The following is a 19,958-nucleotide window of genomic DNA, read 5'->3' as shown; positions in this document are numbered from 1 at the left end:
AAGTGGACCAATTATTAGGTAGACCATGGTCCACAAAATTTTGTGAACAATAAATACCATTAATTAGAAAGTATATATCATTAATACCAATCAAAGTATTATTGTAATACTAAAGTATTCCATGCAAAGTGGTATGGTCCATTACTTAAATTATAATTGTACAATTTAATTTTACAGACATTTTTTCCATAATTAAAAATATAAGGTTTTTAAAAATCACAATGAAGGTATATCAATTCAACTTAGGGGATTTACCGTTAGCAATGTTACTTAATGGTGTGATGTTTTGAGACAAACACCCTCCAAAAGGAATGCGGGAAGGATTTATTGCCGGAGGTTGCTGTTTTCCTTTGAGCATAATTATTCCTTGATGATGAGTTGCCCAATTCATTTTCTGTGATATAAAATATAACATTAAAATAAAAAATAATTCAAATAATAAAAAATCGTAAAAATAAATTACACATAACATAGTTAACATTACAACATTAATTTGTAATTGTTAAAGATTTGCCTAACATTTATGTCGAAAGTAGTTGTTGTGACACTAAACACACCTAACGGATAATCTAATTATGCTAGCCTATAACCTGAAATTGTAATTGCTATAAACAAATATTACAGTTTAGTGGACAAATTATTAGGTATAACATGGTCCACAAAATTGTGTGCACAATAAATACCATTACAATGAAAAATAATATATCTAATTAATTACACATAACAATTCAAAATTAAATAATACTATGTCTATATATATAATTATATATATATATATATATATATATATATATATATATATATAAATATATAAATTGTTTGCATATAATTATATATATACAGAAATGAATATATGCAAACAATTTATATATATATATATATATATATATATATATATATATATATATATATATATATATATATATATATATATAATTTTATATGTTTGTTCGGTCGGAATCTTTTGAGATGAGGAAGACGGGTGCACCCTTCTCCTTCGCATGTCTGAACAAATCTGTTCTTCACAATCTCAAAACGATGTTCCGATCTCTCTCTGTCAAGCCTAAATCTAGATCGGCCCTTACTCGTTATCTCGGATTCAACTGTTCTTATTGAACATTGTTTCCGCAGAAATTGTACTCGGGTCTAGATGAGCATCGCCCGATTCTCAGTACATAATAGCGATCTTTCATTTCTGTGAAAGATCGTGGTGTTCAATAACAGTCAATGGTGGAAATCGCGATGCAGTGAAGCTAATTTTCAACTAATAAGGTTAGTATGTGTTAAATTTGCAGTCAATTTGTTTAGGGTTTCCTATTTATCACTGTTGTCCATTCTAAACTTGATCTATTTTTCTGGATGTAAGCATGCAGATCGACAATCCTACATAAAATCTCTTAATTTCATATTTGTATGATTCATAGCAATTAGGGTTCTAAATCGTATTCTTTATAGTGTTGCTCTAAAAACACCCAATTGAGATTACTGTTAACTGTGTAAATATCATGTTCAAAATGCTATAGCTATATTATTTTCACACAAATCCTAACCTCTAATCGACTTTATCATGTTGTTTTTTATGGACATACTGGAATTATTTGAGGAGATGGAGAGCATAAACAGAATCGCACAGCAAGAGGGATGCTCCAATGCAGCTTCATTTCAAGTATGAAAAAGATAAGTTTCGAAATTACCTTTATTTTCCTCACTTGGTTTCCTTTTGATGCCTATAATTGTTGACTTAGTGATTTTCCTCATTGTACTGTCTATTGTGTGTAGTTGAAAATGTAGATGTGAATTGTCTATTTGGCTGAGGTCTGAAACTGGAGAACTGTGTTGGGAGTTAGATTGGGCATCTTTCTTTAGATGGGTTCATTGTAGTTTATTTAACTTTTGCCTTGATTTTGAAAATAGGACTGGAACTGAAGGGTTTTCTCTTAATAGTAATGATAGCTGGCCATCAATTATATTTAATGTTTAGGGAATGTGTTTCTTTCCCTAAGAATGATTAACTTTTACTTCACATGCCAATAATTCCATTGTATTCAATTTCTTTAGATAAGTTGTAAGAACATGGAACACACACATTGATTCTTTGCTTCTAAAACTATTCAATTCTTTGTTATGCCAGTGTATCCTTTTCCTCTTGGTGTTGTTATTATTTATTCTGAACACAAATTCTAACCTTTTTTTTTCTTCTTATTCTTTTTAGAATGAAATAATCCAAGCTCTGGAGTAATTGAAGAGCAGCAAGCAGAAAATAAGCGTTCAATCAAAGACCAATAAAAGCACTATGGTCATATAAGCAAATAGGTTAAGACTCTATCTTGATTTGCCTTACTTTAGATGAGTTTGTATTGTTATACTTGCATAGTTTGTAAGTTTGTTCACTTTACTTTGTAAGGCAATAGACACTTTGAATTAAAAATACTTTTTTCAACAAATGGTCTTCAAGTATAGACCAAGTCCATCTGTTTTTACTTCCATTGTTGTCAATTTCTTTTGATAAGTTGTAAGAACATTGAACACACACATTGATTATTTGGTTATACTAATCTTCAATTCTCTGTTATGCCAGTGTATCCTTTTCCTCTTGGTCTTGTTATTAAATATTCTGAACACAAATTCTAACCTTTTTTTTTGTTGTTATTCTTTTTAGAATGAAATAATCCTAGCTCTGGATCAATTGAAGAGCATCAAGCAGAAAATAACACATCAATCAAAGATCACTAAAAGCAATATGGTCATATAAGCAAATAGGTTAAGACTTTATCTTTATTTGCCTGTCTTTAGATTAGTTTGTATGCATATACTTGCATAGTTTGGAAGTTTGTTCACTTTAATTTGTAAGGCAATAGACACATTGAATAAAAAAAGACTTTTTTCAACAAATGGTCCTCGAGTATCGACCCAGTTCATCTTCCCTTATTTCTAGTGTGTTTGATATCTGGATGAGTATAACACGAATGCAAAAAGTTTTCAATTTTTTTGTTTGACTTTGGTACATTGTTTTATTCTATATCAGTATATAAGTTAGATTTGTGTAGGATCAAATTATTTTTCTAATTAAGGTCGATTCTCAGTTTATTAGTTAACACGGTAATGTTAAGTACTTATTTTTTTTTTCTCTTTGGTTAAAACTGGTATAATGTTCCTCTACTGTGTCATAATATTCTTTAAATGTGTTTTATTGGAAGCAACAACTTTGTTTTATTAATAATAGACACATTGAATAAAATGACTTTTTTCAACAAATGGTCCTCGAGTATCGACCCAGTTCATCTAATTTTATTTCCAGTGTCTTTGATATCTGTATGAGTATACCAGGAATGCAATAGTTTTCAATTTTTTGGTTTGACTTTGTTGTTTTGTTTTATTCTATATCAGTATAGAAGTCAGATTTGTGTAGGATCAAATAATTTTTCTAATTAAAGGAGATTCTCAGTTTTTTAGTTAACACAGTAATGTTAATTACTTTACAAATATTGAATTTAGGTGCTGTTATCTAATTTCTTTTTAAATGTGCTAGCAAATTTTGATGGATACCAGCTTGGACATCAAGTGCTTTGGAGAGTTGCAAACAGAGTAAAAGAAGATTTTGCAAATAGGTAAGTGAAACTAACTCTATTTTTTAGGCACAAGGTATTTACATATAACAGTTTAGAATTGGAATATTATTTGCAAATAACTGTCATGATTAAATATTTTTAGCAACTTACATATATAGTCTTTTATAGTAGTAGTTAAACATGTAATTGAACCTATACAAAACTACAACTACAAAGTGTCAGTTTCTTCCAAAACTATTTCCATTCTGTCTGCATTTTAAAACCTTGGCCACCTAGCATCCTTGCTAACCTTGGCCACCTATCATCCTTACTCTGAATAACCTGAAAGGAAGATTAGAAAAACTGCAAAACAGGTTCTAATAGCAGTAGATACACCAATTAATTGTAATAAACAGTTAGGCAATCACTCAAAACAGTAGTTAAAACTTATAAAAACTCCAAAAAACTAAAATTTAATAAGTGTCACACCACAGGATTAGGAAAAAAAAAAAGTAAATATGTCTGGATAGTAGCAGGCTAACAACAATCACTTCCAACCATGAATCTCAATTACATTTTTTCCTTTTTGATTTCTGAGTCAGTCAACTTCTTCCTACTTTTGGATGATGAAAACTCATCCAAAAGTGACCTTTTAATAGCCCCAGTATTTTCAGCATTGTCTTCTCCTTCCTTTTGCGAGGGCTGGACAGTGGCAGGACTATTCACTTCAACTGCAATCGAGTCTTCCTGTTATTAAGAAAAGCAGTAAACCCTATTAGTAACCATCATTTTAAAAAATCATAGAGCTTAGGGTTTCAAATTCTTACTTCAGAAATTGCATCGGTGTTAGTTTCCTCCTCAATCATTCTAGAGATTAAGTTTTGCTCTTGATGCTCCACAAACCTGTCACTATAGGTTTTCAACAATTGCTCATCCCTGACAACCCTCACAACATTGAATGGGTAATTGGGACCCATCTTTTGAGCCAGCTTGAAGTTGATCTTAAACAGCATCTTCATTCCAACTATAGCATCCAACTCAGGTGGCACTTCAACATCAAGCTGTTTAGGTAGGTGATAAATAACCTAATTAAAAACTTAGAAAATACAGTATAGGAAAAAAAGGGTGAGAGACAATTAGAAGAATTTACCTCCTTGTATTTTGCATACAAAATAGAGGTAGGAATACCCACAAGCTCTGCCACTTCTCTATCCCAAAGCAACATTGGAGCATCTCCAGATTTGTCAAGAGCAATAACAACTACTTTATATCTAACTGTACCCATCATACAAGTCTTTTTACACTTAGTACAAAAAAGTGTTCCTTCCTGTTCTTTTAGTTTCTTATTACATCCAAGTTTCAGGCATGATAAGTAGTACCAATCATCCTCAAAATCTAACCCAAGAATCTCAGCAGCCACATAGTATTCCCCATCCTATAGTATACAAATAATTTTATAAGTATATATAGCACTTAACAAAATCAGTTACATCAAATAAAAGAAAGAATTGCTAGCTTAGTGTGTTGATTACCTCTCTAACCTTCTTAATATCATGGCAGTTAGTTACAATAACAGAAGCATTATTAAACTCACTAATGCCTGTAGAGTTTGAATGTAGTGTGCCAGTACTAAGACTTCTCATTGGAGTACCCTCAGCTTTCAACCTTCAAAAATATTAGAAACTTTTTTACATATGTGTTTAAACAACCTAACAACAATACAGTAGACAACATTTAAAATAGCTAAAGTTAAAGAAATGCATACACTGTACATCATGGTACTTCAATATATATACAGAGTACAATGTATTTTTTTTTTTTGGATCCAGTACACAGATGTTAAAAATATATATATAGCTTGTCTACAATCATAAGTACAGAGTAGAGCATACATTAATAAAGATAAATAAAAAAAATAGGAGAAATATAAGAGATTAACTTCATATATACAGAGTTCAATGTATTTCTTTTTTTGAATCCAGTACACAGATGTTAAAAACAAATATATAGCTTGTCTACAATCATAAGTACAGAGTAGAGCATATATTAATAAAGATAAATAAAAAAAATATGAGAAATATAAAAGATTAACTTACTTTGACTTAAACTCTTGAAATTCTTCAAAATCCTCATTGAACCAAAGCTTCGTAGCATCATACGAACTGGTTATTCTCACTTCACCTAAAAAAATTGATACAAATAGATGCACTTATTTATAGATACTCTGTTTTTAGAAAATAGAGGATCATGTGTTTAAACAATCCATAATAAAAAGTAAAAAGGTGGATTGATCAATAGATTATAACAGAAAACAGTAGAGAAACTCACCACCCACAACTTTAGCCCTACAGCATTGAATGACAACAATTAGTGGTTCTTTCGAATCACTATTGTAAAAAGGCATAAGGGAAGATACATGCTCATTCCAGAGTGTACACATCATGGTGTTCTCACTGGATTAGAAACAGAAAAATAATAGAAAAGTATTAAAAAAAAAAAACCACTGCATCATTTTCTAATGTAATCAAAGTTCATTTTCAAAAACTTACGCATTGTCTTCAATTTGAAAGTCGATTAGTTTGGTGGCCTTTCCCCCTATAATCTTGTCCACAGGATTGTAAATCTCAATTACCCTTCCAATAACATCTGCAAAATGAACAAAATATTAGAAAGAAGTACTGAAAGTATAATAAAAAAGATATTAGCAGTTAGGAAAGGTAAAGTTAGTACCAATCAGTTCCTTGTCATTCACATCATCAGGATCTTTCAAAGCCAAAAAAATCTTTAATCTAAACATTTTGCAAGGAAAGCCATTAGAATGTATTTCCTTCACTTGTGTTCTGTAGTTGAATTTAAGCATGAAACCATGCTCTGTAATCTTGTAGACATAGTAGTTTGTAGAAGCCATGAAGTTCTTGATTTCAAACACTTTCCCTTCCTTTATTGTATCTCTATACTTTCCAATGTCTTTTTTAATAATACTCGCATGAATGTAGTCTCCCTGCGAATACAATAGAAAAAAATTATAAACAGCAAAAAAAATTAGATAACATGGCATGAAAGTAGTAGATAAAATCAGATTGGCAAATAGATAAAAGTACCTCTTCATCATGGAACAATATTTCCATGCTCTTACTGGCCTGCCCCTCTCACCTTTTCTCAGGAACTTCATAGACACGTACTGCTCTCACTCTGATTGCCCGGAGCTGGTGTTCCGGCTTTATGTTTTTGACAGCAATGAACATGGAAGGCATGTTGAAACACCCAAAAATGCTTTCGAAAAGGTAGTAAAGTGATCTGATTTTGCGAAGTGTTTTGGCATGAAGAAGTCGGGTATTTATACATATTGAAAATTCAAAAAAAAAAGAAGATACCAGGAGCCAATGTTTTGGAAATCGCACATCTCAATTAATGTGAATTTGAAAATTGCAACTCTGCATATTCTATGTAATCTATGTAATATATAAGATTCTTTCTTGTAGGCCGGATCAGTTCTTTATGCTTTGATATTAATATTAATCAACTTGTTTACAATACCAAGAGTTCTACATTAATTGAACTCCTTGGGAACCAAGGATTGTATAATAATAAGAACGGCTAGGCATATTACCAATGCGGAATCAACTTACACGCGCACAATGAATAAGCAATTCGATCATGGAACAATACTAAAGCAAAACGGCGTAGTTTCAATTGAGCGGGAAACAATGATTGGCAAAACTTCTTGCTTTATTATAGAGTTAGATTATTATTATTATTATTATTATTATTATTATTATTATTATTATTATTATTATTATTATTATTATTATTATTATTATTATTATTATTATTATTATTATTATTATTATTTTGTATAAGGGTATTTCTGTCTTTAAAACCTATTCCATTTCTATTCCTTTAACCAACCAAACACTGGAATACAATTACTAAAGTCTATTCCTTCAGCCAACCAAACAACAAAGTACAATTCCTATTCTATTCCTTACCTATTCCATTCCCTATGGAATAGCATTCCTATTCCCTCCAAATTCATTCCGTGAACCAAACGTGCTGTAAGTCAGTAACGAACGAGGCGTTTGATTGGAGAGAGGAAATTAAGTAGAGAAGTGATTACAATTTTATGAGAGAATTACAATTTCATGGGAGATGAATAATATGAGAATAAAGTGGTAATTTAAATTTCAGTGTTTGGCTTGTAGAAATAGAGTTATTGGTAATTTCAATTTCAATTTTGGATATACATGAAAATTAAAAGGCAATAAGTAGTATAAATAAACTATTATTTTAATACCAATTTTCATCCACGACTATTGTTTTAGTGCCAAAATTCATCACACCGATCACCCCTTCGTTTAAGACATGCTGAAATATGAAATTATTAAGGGTATTTCGTCCTTTTCAAATTAGTAACCCAATTTGAGCATAAATAAAATGATTTAAGCCCTAAAATATATCCCAATTTGTAGTTTTCCTCCTCACATTAAGGTAGGATGAGGAGGAGAACCGCAAATTGGATCGATATTAGGACTTAAATCCCTTTATTCATACCAGTGTTGCAAAAATTGCGCCTAGGCGCAAGGCGGCCGCGGGCCGCCGCGAGGAAGGCCTGAATCGGCCTCTTCCGCGGCCGGCCGGCTAGGCGACTGCCTAGACCGCCAAGCCGGCTGAACCGGCGTTTAATATTTTATTTATTTATTTATTTATTGCGTTGTAAAGTGGAAAAAGTTCGGGAATGCATAACTTTGATTCGGTTGTTCATTTTGGACAAAAAAAATTTTCAAATCGCCGTAGGCGGTTTGACCCACTAATTTCTCCAAAAAATGCTTCTTTAGCTCTTAATTTCAGTTTTTTATGTATTTAGATGGTTTAAACAATCTTTTGAACAATTTTACAACCACTTATGTAAATAGTTTCTAAGAAATAACTATGAGAACCTTATGTTTTATTAGTGAATTTTGATAATTTTTAATTTTAATTTTTTTAATTAAAAAAATAAAAATAAAAATAAAAAATCGGCGCCTAACATTTTTTGCAACATTGATTCATACCCAAATTGGAATCTTAAGTTGAAAGGACGAAAATGCCCTTAAATTTTTTAGATTTCAACATGTCTTAATTGGAGGAGTGACCAGCGTGATGAATTTTGATACTAAAAAATAGTCATGAATGAAAATTGGTACTAAAACAATAGTCATGGATGAAAATTGGTAGGAATTAAACATGCGGACCAAAACCGTCATTTTGCTAATACTCGTGGGATCAAAATTAGTATTTGCTCATAAATAAACCCAAGGTTGCAAAAAACGTTAGGCGCCCCCTAGGCGCCAATTTTTTTTTAAAAAAATTTTTTTTATTTAAAACACAAATAATAATAATAAAATTTAAACTAAAAATTTTAAAATTGGAAAAAGTGTCAAATTGACCCCCTAAGTCGAGTGGATAGTGCAATTAGGTCCCCTAAGTGAAAAAAGCTCCATTCAGGTCTCCTAAACCTGTAAAATTGTTCAATTATGTCCAAGTTGACTTGTTTATCAGGTTAAATGCATACGGTGTTGACACGTGTCCTTATTTTATTTTTTTATTAAAAATATTATTTATTATAAATTAATTAAGATAATAATAATTAAAAAGAATTAAAAAAAAAAAAAAAAAAAAACAGCGGCTGCGGCTGTCCTTGAAGAAGGAAGACAGCCGGTGGCTCTTTTTTTTTTTTTTTTTTAAGTTATTATTATTATTATTATTATTATTATTATTATTATTATTATTTTAATTAATTTATAATAAATAATATTTTTAATAAAATAAAATAAAATAAAGACACATGTCAACACCATATGCATTTAACCTGATAAACAAGTCAACTTGGACTTAATTGAACAATTTTACCGGTTTAGGGGACATGAATGGAGCTTTTTTCACTTAGGTGACCCAATTGCACTATCCACTCGACTTAGGGGGCCAATTTGACACTTTTTCCTTTAAAATTCAATAGTAAAATATAAGGTTCCTATAATTTTTTGTTACAAATTATTTACGTAAATGGTTGTAAAATCGTTTTGAATGTTGTTGAAACAATCTAAATACATAAAAAATTAAAATTAAGAGCAAAAGAAACATTTTTTTGGAGAAATTAGAGAGCCAAACCGCCTTCGGTTAATACAAAGTACGTTGACCTGCTATATTTATTATGTTTATTTTTTTTTTAAAGATATAAAATTGAATACCGAAATACCCTTGTATTTAACGACATTTAAACTGTTTTGTTGATAGATGACAAAAAACGATCATGTCATAATAATACTAAGACCAAAAGTGGATGTTTTGAAATTAAAAAAAAAAAAAAAAAAAAAAAGACTAAACGTGAACTGTCACTAATAAATCTAGAATAAAAAATGAAATTAACTCTTTATTAATATAAAAATTGAATTATGAAAATGGTTGAGTTAATCTTTGCTACTCCGTATTAAAATTGAGATCATAAAATGAGATGGAAATGATACAATTTGAAGATACTTGTAAACGTAGCTTGTAATTTGGGCAAAGGTGGGGAAACATATGTATCGCAAAGTAGAACCTAACTTATAAAATTATTTATTTTAAAAATTTAATTCATTCCAAGTCCTTCGGTTCTCATCAAATTGAGTGTAGTACTATTGTTCATAGAATATAGTGTTATATAAAGTCTAAGGATAATTTGGACATACTTGTAAACGTCTACTTTGGGCAAGGGAGGGAGAATGTCTTTTGTAGAAATTAATTCATGGAACAACTTGTCTATAAAGGTTAAATTAAAATTGACTCCAAGTTAATTAATTTCATAATCTACCCACTTATACTGTTTAAAAAGTTATGACAAGTGACTCCAAGTCAAGCATTATGGTCCACAAGCATAGACAAATTTAAATGAAGTCGTGAGTAGGATTAGTTAATTGATGGAATTGACAAAAAAATATGATTAGAATACTATTGATGGTAAATTATTTGGTCCCTAAGAAAGTCCACAACTACTATTCGAATGTGTAATTTGAATAATAAAGCCTGTTTTGCAACTTTAGTCGATAAAAGATCACAAGAAAGTAATCATATAAGCAATGGTTACCCATTACTATAATCGGTTCAAACTAAGAGAGCTAATAGAATAAATAGACAGCTCTTATGGATAATCAATCTTTAAACTAACTGTCTGACGAACTTAATTAGAAATTGTGCTATATGTATGTTTAATTTCTATGCATGATATAAGTCAAGTCAATATAACGCATAAGCGAAGTGATCCGTAATTAATGGAAATTTGTGTTGCAATGGAGACTGATTTGGTTTTGGGTCTTCAAATTTTTTGTGACAAAAAGGTGGAAACGCCTTCATGGGTTTTCACAGGAATTATTGACTCAACTGATCATGTTAGATTTTTGTTCATCGTGTGATGTGTACAAAGAATCCCCTCATTTGAGAGGTTATTCAATTCTTACACTATCGTTGGCGCGAAACTCATTCATTGATCATTTGTGACAAATTTTACCTCTATGACCAATTGACGTATCCATGTGGACTGAATCTTTAATTCTGATAAAACTCTTATAAGCATTACTAGCTAACTGTTGTCTCCTAATTTAGCTTCAGTCATCTTCACTCTAACCAACTTCAAATTAAACACCTTTAACTCCCATTATCTGCAACTCCAACAATCTTTAATTTTATTTCTCAACTTATAATATAATTTTCATTTATATTTGATATAAGTCACTCTCAATTAAGCATTATATATGGCATTTCATTATTTTATTAAAATTGAGATGGAAATGATGGTATATTTTGAACGTACTTGTAAACTTAGCTTGTACTTTGGGCAAGGGAGGATGGAACATATGCATCGTATAGTAGAAACTAATTTATGAAATTATGTCTTTAAAATCTACAACTCATCAAGTTGAGTATAGTACTACGTATAGTTCATAGAATATTGATGGGGACATGGGACCGTTACCCTGGGGTCTTTTGAGCAATTGATGAGTAAACAATTATCGAAGAAAATGAAATTACATATAAGAGATGTTTGATAGATAGCTGTTAGCTAATTAAGTTAGTAAGTTTGAATAGTTAATAGTATTAGCTGATTGTATAAAGATATTTGTTAAATTAGTTGTTAATAATTAATAGAATGATTAAATGTAAAATGACTTTTTAAAAATACTTAGCTTGTTCGAAAAAACTACTCAAAATAGCTTTTTGAATTTTAGTATTTTGAAGCAATGAGCGGTTACAAAAAGCTAACTAATCAAACACTTATATTAATTGTTAATGAGGACGACGACTCTCTAGCTCTTCCTAATCCATAGTTTTCCGCTTGGTTTCGTCAGGACCAGTCCCTGTTGTCCATGCTGGTCTCTTCCCTATCGGAGAAGGTCACGTATTTGGTCGTCGGTCGTACCACATCGCGGCAGGTGTGGCTTGCGTTGGCCGTCGGTCGTACTATCTGCCGCAACATTAGACGTCATCAGGAAAGAGAAACCTAGAGCTATCTGATACCAAATGAGAGTTAATAGTCTGAAGTGTATTCAATAATTCAACAATAATGAATATACATACAATGATAAATAAGACTGACTAATTAATAACTAAAGAGTTACACAAAGACTATGACTCCTAGAATCCAAATATTGTTTAACTAAATCAAATAACTAATAATGATAAAATAAAAAAAAAAAAAAAAAAAAAAAAACTAATAATGATCAAATAAATTAAAATTAACTGATAAACTAACTATATTACCAAACATGATCATACATTTTTCATATATCCCATGTAGTACGCAATAGAAATCAAGTTAATGCAAAGGATAGCTGCTGCTATAATTACAGAATGGAGACTAAGGAAATCATATATGAAATTACAGATAAATTTCTGTGCTTGTGGAGTACGCAACTGAAGTCAAGTCAATGCAAATACTATCTTCCCGACATAAGGAATCTATTATCTTATTTGTTTTACGATTAAATTCTCAAAGTGGACCTCTGATTAATTAATTAATTATCATTTTTAATTATATTATTATTGAAAGTGAGTTAAATTGCAAAGATATGGAGACGATAACGAATCAATTACAATTAAATAAGATGATATTATAGTAGGGTTTAGTTTTGAAAGTGGAAAAGTAGTATCAAATACCATAATATAGTACAAAAGTCTCTAACTAAATGCCACCCTAGTCTGTAAAGCTAAGCTTTATAGCATATATTATTTAAAAAAAAAAAAAAAACGATACACATGGAATTGATGAGTAAATAATTATTAAGTTGATCACAAAATTACAAGTTAAACTTCCACCAGAAGCGTCATTTGAACCAGTTAGTTATGTGTAATTTAAATTAATTCAGCATCTCTTTTGTGCTATCATTTACTGTTTTCATTCGAACTATCAATTCAAAAAATTCGAGTTTGTGTGGGTTTGGTTAATTAATAAGAAAAATATAATGAAATAACTTAGAAGATCATATTGAAATGATGCATATGAAACGGTACGTGTCCCGTGAGGTTAGATCACTTGATCTAAAGTCACAACTTTAGAGTAGGGTGGGGTTTGATGCTAGGACTGATCGACTGAGAGGTTATTGGTTCTTGATTTACCTCTTTTAATCCTTCTTGAACAGAGATACTTGAACGGCTCATAATTTATCTCCTCCTTCAATAATTTTTTAAAACACTCACGATTTACCTCTACCTCTGATTTAGCGACACTTAGGACACGTTTATGGCGCCCATGGAGTACGCTACAGTAGAAGACAAGTCAATGCATTAATGGAGGAATAGTGGACCATTGCATTATTGGGACTCAACTAAACTAATTATAAATAGAAGCAAGCCCTCTATTATTTGTTTATTATAACAGAATTTCAATCTAGCTTGCAAATTAAGAATCAGAAAAGAGAAAAAAAAAAAAAAATGAAAAGAAGCCATTTGCTCTTTTCTTTGCTCTACTTGGCCTTGTTATTTGGTATCGGTGTCTCTTCTACTAATTCTTCTAAGAAGAACTACCTATGTGATCAAGGTGATTCCCTTCTGCTACTACAATTCATAAAACACTTTGAGATACACGAAGCTGATCAATTCTTGTGCCATGGAGGTTATGGGATGGAAGAGAAGTTATCTTGGGATGAGAGCTCTGACTGTTGCCAATGGGAAGGTGTTACCTGTGATACTTCCACTGGTCATGTCATTGGTTTGGATCTTTACTGCAACGGGCTCAAAGGATCCATCCATCGTAATAGCACCCTTTTTCAACTTCAACATCTTCAGAAACTCAATCTTGCCATGAATAATTTCGGCTTCAGCCCTCTCCCAAATGAGATTGGTAGTTTGACTCACTTGACTTACCTCGACCTTTCATATTCTCGTCTATCGGGAAGCATCCCATTTGAAATGTCGCATTTGTCCAAGTTAGTTTATCTTGATCTTTCTTTTAATTTTGATGGCAATGTTTCGAGGTTACTATTTCTTCAAAACTTCACCAAGCTTGAGGTACTTTTTTTGTCTGAAAATAGTATTTCAAGTACCATACCGGGAAACATATCTGCTTCATTGCAAGATATAGATCTTTCAGACAACAATATAATTGGCCCCATTCCAGATAGCATTTCCCAGTTATCTGAATTAAAATCACTTGATCTACACGGGAATGTAGATCTGGTCAGTTCATTGCCAAAGTTTGGCTGGAGAAGCAATCATACCCTGAAAATCTTACATCTTAGTGAAACGGGTATTTTTGGAGAGTTGTCAAATTCAATTGGCAATTTCAGGTCCTTAAACTATTTCAGACTCTCTAAGTGTAGGTTTTTTGGTGTTATTCATGATTCAATAGGCAACCTAACACACCTGAAAGAGTTGAGTTTAGATTCCAATGAATTCAAGGGTAGTGTGCCATTCACAATCTCAAATTTGAACCAACTAACCACATTAGACCTTTCAAGCAACCATTTTGAAGGAGAAATTCCAGATGCCTTTTCTAACCTACAAGAGGTTACAGTTTTAGGTCTATATGGGAACAATTTCACTGGGTGTTTTCCTTCTTCAATTGTAAACTTGTCTCTACTTGAAGATTTGAATTTAGAAGGATATTCACTCATTGGCTCCCTCCCATCTGTTGCGAGTGGATTCCAAACTCTCCAGACACTATCCTTGTCTAGGAATGCACTCATTGGAAAAATACCTCCCTGGATTTTTAGCAGTCCTTTCTTAACCCATTTGGACCTTAGCCAAAATCAATTCATGGGGCAACTTCCCGAGATTTCAAGCAAATCCTTAAGCTTTGCTAATTTGTCTCATAATCGGCTAGATGGACAAATCCCTCCTACATTTTTTAAACTTGAAGAGCTTGATCTTTCTTTTAATCTTTTTTCATGGAGTAATGATTGGAGGATGCCTGAAGTAAATATAAGTGATCTTCCAATAAGAGACTTACGGTTATCCTCTTGTGAGATTAGAAAGTTTCCGGACTTCATAAGAAACTTAACATCCCTAGAGAGCCTAGATCTGTCAAACAATAAATTGGAAGGACAAATTCCAAATTGGTTTGCATCTGTGTATTGGAGAAATATGTACTCTTTGGATCTTTCCCAAAACCATCTTATAGGTGGCATTAACCAATTGTGGATCCCACTTTTAGGTTATCTAGATCTTCATTCCAATCAGCTCCAAGGACCTTTAACCGTCAATATCTGCAACTCGAGCCAGCTTCAATTTTTGAACTTAAGATGCAACAAGTTCAATGGCACAATTCCAGATTGCTTGGGTGAACTTTATGAACTTTCTGTGTTGGACTTGGCAATGAACAACTTCAATGCCATTTCTCCAACCATGTTTGCAAAGAACAATATTTTAGCAATTATAGCTTTGAATGGGAATCAACTTCGAGGATCAATTCCAAGATCTTTGGTCAATTGCGCACGACTAGAGGTCCTTGATTTTGGGAATAATAAGCTAAATGATACTTTTCCCAAGTGGCTTGGATATCTTCAAAACTTACAGGTTCTAATATTGAGTTCAAATAAACTATATGGACCCATAACCTTGCCAGATTTCATGCTTTGGTATCCCAAGCTACGGATCCTTGATCTATCCTGTAATGGCTTTAGTGGTATCCTTCCAAAATATTTTTTTCAATTACTTCAAAGCTATGATCAATGTGGATGAAAGCGAAAAAGTACCCAGTTATTTGGAGACAACAACGGGTGCATCTTATAACATTTCAATCAATTTAGTTATTAAAGGTCAAGATATTCAACTCGAAAGAGTATTGACCATTTTAACTACAATTGATTTATCAAGCAATCAAATTGAAGGGGAGATTTCCATGTTTATTGGAAATTTGAATTCATTACGGCTTCTCAACTTATCACACAACTGCTTCAATGGAAGCATTCCACACCAATTAGGAGATATTAGGTTGCTTGAATCTTTGGACATCTCTTGGAACCAACTGACTGGGAAAATTCCAGAGCAACTCACAAACTTGACATTTCTTGAGGTCTTAAACTTATCACAAAACCATTTGGTTGGACCCATTCCTACTGGCAAACAATTTAATACTTTTGAAAATGACTCATATGGAGGAAACCTCAACTTATGTGGATTTCCATTGTCAAAGGGATGCAATGGCAACGGTAGATCACTTGAGCCCCGCCAATATGTTGAGCAAGAAGAAAAGTCAGATTTCTTGAGTGGATTTACTTGGAAAGCTGTAGTGATTGGGTTTGGTTGTGGGCTAGTATTTGGAATCTTAATTGAAAATCTCATGTCTCGAATTGGAAAGCCAGAATGGTTTGTTAATTTCTATGGAGGCAACAAAAGCAGGAGCGTCTCAAGGCCAAGAAGATATGGTCGAAGGCATTGAAGTTTTACAAAGGAAGGAAGATTTCACTTTCTCTGTATCATGAATAATGTGAGTTGTGTTTGTTTTATTGCTACATGCTAGTTTGGATTCTCTTTTATATATCGGTTTTTTTGTTCTTTTACAATATTTTAATTTCTAAGGTGTACTGTTATTACGATTATACTTTTAGTTTGTTTTTTACTTAATAAAATTTCAAATTATAGTGTGGTGTTGCTTTTACAATTATAAAAAGTTTGAAGAATTGGTTAAGTCACGGAGTTGTTTGCTTGGGTTGGATATTGGCAATAAGCTTAAAATCAGTGAAGCCTTTAAAGTTGGTGCTGTTGAAATACTCACTCCAGGTAACAACAATATTGCCCTTCCGGCCTATTCATTCATTTAAAATAATTTGAATAAACATCTCTATGTAATCTGATGTACAGTGGCTTTACCATTATATTGTACTTTGGTTGTTGCAGGATTACTTGGATGATGCTATGAATGAGAAGGGGGTAGGGGTACCTTGGCTTTCCATTGTCACTTTGGAGCAATTGCACAAAGATGATGGGTACAGAGGCACAAAGCCACAAATCTGTGTGTGTAGCATCAAGGCTGCTAACTTCTCTCCCCCTATTGGCAGTAAAAACAATCATCAAGCTCTTTGCTTCTTTTACTTCACTTCTACATCTCGTCAACTTTTTAGTCCGTCATTGGCACTTATTTTTCAGTCAGTCTGTCTGTAATAGTTCACCAATCAATTGATTGGGCTTGTAAATTGGCACACTTTGGCCATCGCTCTTTTATTCATTAAACTTTTGTAACTCATTTACAATATTTCAAAGGTTTTAAGCTTTATTAATTGATTATCACTTTCCCACCCATTTCCTGATATTAATATGATTTTATGGTGGTTTGATCAATTAAAAATTATCATATTTTTGAAATAAGAAAAAAATTTGTGACATATCTTTTTTTTTTTAGTTTTTTTTTTTTTTTGGGTGTCATATCTATTTATTATTATAACGAGAAAATTTCAATTTTGGTCATATGACTATAGGGGCTTTGTTAATTTCAGCATCTGACTTTTAAAAGTGTCAATTTAGTACCTTGACTATGAAATTTTTATCAATTTTGATCACTCCAGTCAAATTGCCGGCCAAATTTCGCCGGAAAATTTTAACAGTTAAAATAATAAGGGTATTTTAGACCTTTCACATATCTTCCTTCTTCCACTATTATAATTATGCTTGTAGTTTGTTTTTTACTTAATAAAATTTCAAATTAGAGTGTGGTGTTGCTTTTTACAATTATAAAAAGTTTGAAGAATTGGTAAAGTCACTGATCGGAGTTGTTTGCTTGGTTTGGATATTGGCATGCAATAAGCTTAAAATCTTTGAAGCCTTTACAACATTTGCTGCAGTTGAAATACTCACTCCAGGTAACAACAATATTGCCTTCCTATTCATTCATTTAAAAATAATTTGAATAAACATCTCTAAGTGATTTAATGTACAGTGGCTTTTACCATTGTACTTTAATTTGGCTATGGCAGGGGTACTGGGATGAAGTTATGAATTAGAAGTGGCAGGGGTACATTGGCTTTACCATTATCACTTTGCACTTTGGAGCAATTGCACAAAGATGATGGGTACAGACTACAGAGGCACAAATTAAAGCCACAAATCTGTGTCTTGTAGCATGCATCAAGCTAACTTCTCTCCCCCTATTGGTTGTAAACACAATCATCAAGCTCTTTGCTTCTTTTCCTTGACTTCTTCATCTGGTCAACTGTTTAGTCCGTCATTAGCACTTATTGTTCAAAATCAGTCTGTAATAGTTCAATCGTTATACCCTACACCACGGCGCACATAGCACTGTGCGCCGCGCGCCTCCCAAAACAACATCATTTTGGGGTCGTTTTGGGAGGCGTTGTAGGAAGTTGCTGGGATTATGTGTATTTGTTCATACAGTTATGTGTATTGGTTCATACAGTTATGTACATTTTTTATACAATTATGTACATTCTTTTTATACAATTATGTACATCCGAATCAGAAAATTTGTGTGTATTATGTTAATAGTTGATGTGTATTATGTTAAAAGTTTATGTTTATTATGTATTATGTTAGATTATGTGTATTATCTTTTAAAAAGAGTATGTATATTTTGTTATACAATTATGTACATTCATGTATACAATTATGTGTATTCTAGTATAACATTATGTACATTCTTGAACAGCGGGTTTTTTTTTTTTTTAAGAAAAAACTACTGTCATTCACTGGGGCGGGAAATTTCAAAAAAAAAAAAAAAAAAAAAAAAAATTAAAACGACGTCGTTTTGCATCTGGGCGCATAGTGCAACGCGCGCTGTGGTGTAGGATATAAATTGCCGTAATAGTTGATCAATCAATTGATTAGGCTTATAAATTGGCACACTTGGGCCAAGTTCGCTCTTTTATTCATTTTTTTGAGTACTACTGATTCACTCTTTTATTCATTTAAACCTCTTGTAACTCATTTACAATATTTCTAAGAGTTTAGGACTTTATTAATTGATAATCACTTTAAATTCACACCTTTTTTTTATTATTATATTAACCTGATTTTATGGTGAGTTTGATCAATTAAAAATCATTATTTTTTAAATAAGAAAAAAAATTGTATCATATCTAATTTTTTTTAGTTTTTTTTTTTTTTGTGTCATATCTTTTTTTTTTTTTTGGTGTCATATCTATTTATTATTATAACCTTTTATGAACTTTTTATTTTACCCCACAGATTTTTATTTTATTTTAAATTTTAATGTGCTTGCTTATGAGAAATAGTCAAAATAATATTTTTATTAAGATATTTTTATTTATATATAATTATTAATAATAATTAATAAATTATTGTTATAAAATACATTCATGTTTTTAAATGTCATTTTATATGTTATCATCTAAAATTAATTAGCACTTAATAGTGAGTCTCTTGTGAGACTGTCTTTGAGGCGTGTCGAGTGATAATGGAAATGCAATACTTATGCTAGAAAATGTAATAATAATCAAGAATAATTTATTTTTTTAAAACAATTGCTTGTTACTTATAATGAATAGTGTTATAGTTTTGAAGAAAAAAAATGTAATATTTAGAGTTGAATAGTTACTTATGAAAAAAAAATGTAATACCACTGCTGAAAATTATGAAATTTCCGACCACCTGAAAATGATCTTAAATAAGTCAAAAGTCTTGTTCCGACCACTTTTGGTATCCGAAAAAAACTTTGTTGCTATTTCCGACCACTTTTTGCTTTCGACATTATATAAGATTACTTTCAGGTGGTCGAAAATTCTATAATTTCCAGCAGTGTACTACTAATGGATACATTTTTTTATTGTTACTTAAGTATGAGAGAAAATGTAATAGTTATGATGAAAAGTTTTATACTTTTGATGAAAAATAATTTAGTACTTTTAAATTGAAATATAATACTTATGTGAGAAAATATAATACTTATCAAAAATTCAATCTGTCTTACCATTGAAGATTCGTGAAACA

The 19,958-nt window shown here is 31.5% G+C and overlaps 2 protein-coding genes and 2 long non-coding RNA genes across 4 annotated transcripts; 3 read left to right on the top strand and 1 right to left on the bottom strand.

The window, feature by feature from the left end:
* The first annotated feature begins 1,589 nt into the window (after positions 1 to 1,589).
* On the top strand, positions 1,590 to 2,444 carry LOC109189732. The gene is made up of 2 exons (XR_002055614.1): positions 1,590 to 1,666; positions 2,213 to 2,444. It is a non-coding gene; the product is annotated as an uncharacterized LOC109189732 (long non-coding RNA).
* A 2,657-nt stretch (positions 2,445 to 5,101) lies between these two features.
* On the bottom strand, positions 5,102 to 5,896 carry LOC109189733. The gene is made up of 3 exons (XR_002055615.1): positions 5,877 to 5,896; positions 5,645 to 5,729; positions 5,102 to 5,213 (listed from the first exon to the last, which is right to left on the bottom strand). It is a non-coding gene; the product is annotated as an uncharacterized LOC109189733 (long non-coding RNA).
* A 7,594-nt stretch (positions 5,897 to 13,490) lies between these two features.
* On the top strand, positions 13,491 to 15,579 carry LOC109189677 (receptor-like protein 12). The gene is made up of 2 exons (XM_019340289.1): positions 13,491 to 15,403; positions 15,573 to 15,579. The coding sequence occupies exons 1-2, from the start codon at positions 13,491 to 13,493 to the stop codon at positions 15,577 to 15,579; spliced, it is 1,920 nt and encodes a 639-aa protein (XP_019195834.1).
* Positions 15,580 to 15,631: 52 nt separating this feature from the next.
* On the top strand, positions 15,632 to 17,932 carry LOC109189711 (receptor-like protein 12). Its single transcript, XM_019340319.1, has 2 exons — positions 15,632 to 16,485; positions 17,816 to 17,932. Exon 1 carries the CDS (start codon positions 15,670 to 15,672, stop codon positions 16,435 to 16,437), a length of 768 nt encoding a protein of 255 aa, XP_019195864.1. The 5' UTR covers positions 15,632 to 15,669; the 3' UTR covers positions 16,438 to 16,485; positions 17,816 to 17,932.
* The last annotated feature ends 2,026 nt before the right edge of the window (positions 17,933 to 19,958 follow it).

The sequence above is a fragment of the Ipomoea nil genome, unplaced genomic scaffold, assembly GCF_001879475.1.
Source record: "Ipomoea nil cultivar Tokyo-kokei standard unplaced genomic scaffold, Asagao_1.1 scaffold1562, whole genome shotgun sequence".
NCBI classification, from domain to species: domain Eukaryota; kingdom Viridiplantae; phylum Streptophyta; class Magnoliopsida; order Solanales; family Convolvulaceae; genus Ipomoea; species Ipomoea nil.
This window is presented reverse-complemented; position numbering and strand designations above follow the sequence as displayed.